This window comes from Bison bison, unplaced genomic scaffold, assembly GCF_000754665.1.
Source record: "Bison bison bison isolate TAMUID 2011002044 unplaced genomic scaffold, Bison_UMD1.0 scf7180017864078, whole genome shotgun sequence".
NCBI classification, from domain to species: domain Eukaryota; kingdom Metazoa; phylum Chordata; class Mammalia; order Artiodactyla; family Bovidae; genus Bison; species Bison bison.
This window is the reverse complement of record NW_011494650.1, coordinates 164,513-168,634: the sequence shown is the minus strand read 5'-3', so window position 1 is coordinate 168,634 and position 4,122 is coordinate 164,513. Positions and strand designations below refer to the sequence as shown.

The window sequence follows — 4,122 nt, the reverse complement described above, 5'->3', positions numbered from 1 at the left end:
TGCCGGGCATGGGGACCCTGAATCCCACCTGTGCCCAGAAGCCTCACCTGTCCGGGTGGTCCTGGCTTCCTCTCTCCCCTCTGCTCCTTGCAGGTCAAGGACCCATGGATCCTGCCCCTGTTCTAGCCGGGAGATCAGCTCAGGCTTGAAGACCAGGAATCCTGCTGTGGGGGCAGCAGAGGAGGAGACGGTATCATTGTGGCTGGGAGTGCAGCTCGGGGCTCAGTTCTCCCTGGTCCCCAGGAGTGAAGGGTTGGGGGTACTGGAGCACAGGGGCCTCCTGTCCAGACCTGCTGCCTCCTGAGGCTGGACAGAGAGGAGCGTGTGGCCTCCCGGTCTGGCCCTGCTGCAGATGGAGACAGGGCCAGGATCGCCAGGGAGTCCTGTCACCCAAGGCTGCAGAACACAGGCCAGCTATCCCCCACGGGGAGAGAAGCAGGCACAGCCAGCACTTCCCTCAGTCCCTTCAGGGATGCTCCAAGAGGTACGGTTGCTTAAGAAACAATACAACAACAAATCAACCAACAAAATGGATTTTAAATCAGAAGGTGTGAAGCCCAATCATCAGCCAGCAGCCCCAGTCTCAAGTCCTCACACAGAGCCCAGGGCCTCAGCAGAGGGCTGGAGACCGGCAGGCACCCCCTGGCACCTGCCTTCTGGGGCCAGTAGCCCCCATGCTGTGGGGCAGCCATGTGAAGTGCTCCCAGCCCACCCAAGGGCCAGTCAAGCCCTCTGGCTAGAGCACTCCTCAGGTGTTCAGCAATGGGGTGGAGAAGGCAGCAGGCAGAGAAGGTCAAAGGCTCAGGTGACAGCAGGACCCCACACTCTACAGGAAATAGGTTCCCGCCAAGCACACGTGTGCGGCTCACAGAGAAACGTCCCTGGGCAGCCAGAAAGGGGGTCAGGCAAAGGCCATGAAACACCACCACAGCCTGCACCTGACCCAAGTGCAGCTGGACACAACAGCAACCACAATGGGTGGCTCAAAACTATGACTATCCAGAAACTATGTGATGAGTGAGTAAGTGGCAACTGTATTTACTGTGAGTTACAATTCGTAGGATGCAGCTGAAATGATATTTATGCATAAAATTTCATGTTTTTAAATACACCAACTAGAAACAAGAGTGGTAAACACAGAACAGGTAAATACTAAGCTCAAGAAACAGTAAGAAATCTGATTGAGTAGCTGTTCAAGCTATTTCAAGTTTGGATTCTATTTCTATTCACTCAGGCAGAAAGTCCACCTACACTGTGAGCACAGCCAAAAGGTATGAAGGAAAGAAACAACACAGCAGACCCAATAAATTAAAAGGGAAGAAGGAAGAAAGGCGGAAAGACCCAGTGACGGAGCGCCCTGCCCCTCCTGCCCCCCAAAACCCACAAGCTGGGTCTCTGAAAGATGAAACAACAGTCTCATGGCAGTCAGTATCAATCACGGTCAACACAGTGAAAAAATGCTGCAAAAATAAATAAGGGAAACAAATACAAACATAACAGACATTAAAAATGAAGAGTGTTCTGAATAAGTACACACTAGAAAAATTGAAAATCTGAGTAGCTGTTTAAGCCATTTCAAGTTTGGATTGTATTTCTACCCACTCAGGCAGAAAGTCCACCTACCCTGTGAGCACTGAATCACATGACGTATGCAAACCTGGGAGCCTGCTTGGCTCACCAAGACTCCTCCTGGGGTCAGCTTCTGACCCACAAGGACTCACAGTCCCAAGCCCCTGCCTAGCTCATGAGGGCTCGAACACATGGCCTCCAGATCTGCAGCCTCTAGCAGAGGCCAAAATAGGTGGGTGCTGACCGATGATGGAAGGGCTAGGGGTGTCCAAATAAAGCCTCACCTAGTCCAGCCACACTGCTGTGGTTCTCAAGCATCACCTCCTTGTAGAGAGCCCTCTGGCCAGGGTCCAGACACTGCCATTCCTCCCGCGAGAAGTGCACGGCCACATCACCAAATGTCACAGCCTCCTGAAAGGACACACACCAGTCTCCTGGCTGTCTCAAGCACACAGACCACAAGGTTGAGTGAGACAGTCGCCAGGCCCCTTTGGTTTTAAAATCGAGGGGAGGAAGGAATTCCCTGGCTGTCTTGTGGTCAGGACTCTGCTCCCACTGTAGGGGGCACAGGCTCAATCCCTGGTCAGGGAAGTAAGATCCTGCAAGCTGTGCAGTGTAGCCAAAAAATAAAATAAAATCAAGGGGAGGGACAGTATGGAGGAGAGGGAGGGACCCAGGTCATGGGGATCTACAACCCTCCCCCAAGAGCCTCAGGCAGGCCCAATCTGAGCAGGGTTTGCTACCTTGGACACACCCGAGACTGGCAAGGGGTCAGCAAGAGGCCGAGGGTCTAGGTCCAGGCCCATTGGGCACGGTGGGTGCCCAGAGGAGCAGGTAGGGGCCTCACAAGACGAGGGAGGGAACAGGGGAAGTCAGACTCCTACCATGAGGCTCGGTGGGTGGGAATCCACGTGTCCTGGCTGAGAGACCTGTTGGCGGTTACCAAAGAGTCAGAGGTCACGATCCTGGAGGCCCCAACCTCTCACTTCCAGACTAATCGAGGGGGCACCACGTCCTCCAATCTTTTACTTCCAACTCCAAGTGTTCTCTGGCAGGGACTTGTGGTGGGGCCAAAATGGCTGTAGCACTACAGTATCTGCCCTCCGAAGCTTCATTCGTCTTTCAGAGAGTGTGACATGGAAGAATTACTCCACAAACATGTAATGGGTAGTTGCCATGTGTACCAGGTGCTCGGCTAGGCAATAGGGATGTGGTAGTGAATAGCGCACAAGGACTCTACCTCCTTGGAGCAGCCTAGTGGGGTAAAGAGTTAACTGACCATGCAAACAAACCAAAATTACAACTGTGATGACAGCACAAGTACAAGGGACTCAGAAAGCATTTAAACTAGGAAACTCTGACTTAGTCTGATGGGTCACTTCCCCTAGGTGCTAACTCGGTGCTAATCGGGGTGGGGAGGGAACTCGTAGGCAGCAGGAACAGAGTGTGCAAGGGCCAGAGGCAAGAAGGACCCTCCGAGGCAGGAAGGACTAGGGCTGAATGAGCCAGTAGGGCAAGATCTCAGGCAGCAAGATGAGTCATGGTGTAACGGGCGGCTGGAGTAGACAGGAACCAGAAGGATGGACTGCAGGGAAAAGAGGAGGGGACACCTGACTACACCCCAACCCTTGTACAAAAACCTGAACCCTCTCCGGGCATCCCCCTGGGAGGTCAGATAGAGAAGTAGACTTCCTAGGGGAGAGTCTGACTCCAAAAGCGGCTTGAGGGAAGAAGCTTTGGGCCATGAGCTGATTCAGACTGCAGTGACCACTGTCAAGCGGTTCCCCACCTGGGCCTGGCCAGCAGCAGGCATGTGCCTCCCGGTGCTGGATCCTGGGTCCCTGTAGAGAAGTACAGGCTCTAAGTAGCAGCCAGAATTAAGAGAAAATACACAGCCTACGATCGCAAGACATAGCCCTTTTGGCCACCTTCATGAAGTCTAGGTCTTGAAGGAGCAGTGAGAAAGGGTAAAAGAGTGCCCCCGAGGGAGATGATGGGTATGCAGGCTGGAGCATGCCTAGACTCGAAGGGGAGGCTACGAGGCTGCCGCGAGGCCGGATCTGTGGGATGACCCCTCCCGCTTCTTCCCGGCCAAGACGGACAAGGCTCGACCACCGCCCTACCCGGCGCCAACGGGCTCTCAGAGCCGCCCGCTCCACCAGCGCTTCCCAGCGGAGAGGCCGGGGGAGCGCGGAGCCCGCCTCATCGGAGGCGGGAGGACGAGGGGGCCGGCAGGAGACCTCTTAGACCAAGGGGGGGAGGAGAACTTGGGCCGCCCCGACGCTAATCTACGCCCTCAGCACCGACTCACCCTCCTGGGGCCAGCCGGAGACTCTAGCAGCGCGACGACGCCGGAAACGGGCCTCGGTCGCTCGCGACCGCTCGCCCCGCAGACTTCCGGTTGCTCTGGGCGGTTCGGAGGCTCAGCCGACTCGGTGGTTCCCAGCCAGTCTCCAACCTAGGAAGCCGGAGACGGGGCGGGGCCAGGTAGCTTGGGAACCGACAGAGCCCGGAGCGGGCGGGGCGGAATCCGGTAAAGGGCGGGGTCACAGT

General features: G+C 55.7%; 1 protein-coding gene across 6 annotated transcripts in view; it reads right to left on the bottom strand.

Annotated features, from left to right (window-relative positions):
- Nucleotides 1-3,962, bottom strand: part of ZNF7 (zinc finger protein 7) — a 9,549-nt gene extending 5,587 nt beyond the window's left edge. For 3 of the 6 annotated variants that reach the window (XR_825078.1, XM_010837558.1, XM_010837561.1), the window contains exons 1-5: nucleotides 3,881-3,962; nucleotides 3,359-3,410; nucleotides 2,454-2,498; nucleotides 1,854-1,980; nucleotides 48-164 (exon numbers count right to left, since the gene is read on the bottom strand). Coding sequence is in view for 4 of the 6 variants with exons in the window: in XM_010837558.1 (XP_010835860.1) it covers nucleotides 48-164; nucleotides 1,854-1,980; nucleotides 2,454-2,498; nucleotides 3,359-3,382 (313 nt within the window). In the remaining 2 variants the exon portion in view is untranslated. The remainder of the gene's footprint in view (nucleotides 1-47; nucleotides 165-1,853; nucleotides 1,981-2,453; nucleotides 2,499-3,358; nucleotides 3,411-3,880) is intronic. The other 3 variants (XM_010837559.1, XM_010837560.1, XM_010837562.1) reach the window with 3 other exon arrangements.
- Between the last annotated feature and the right edge of the window lie 160 nt (nucleotides 3,963-4,122).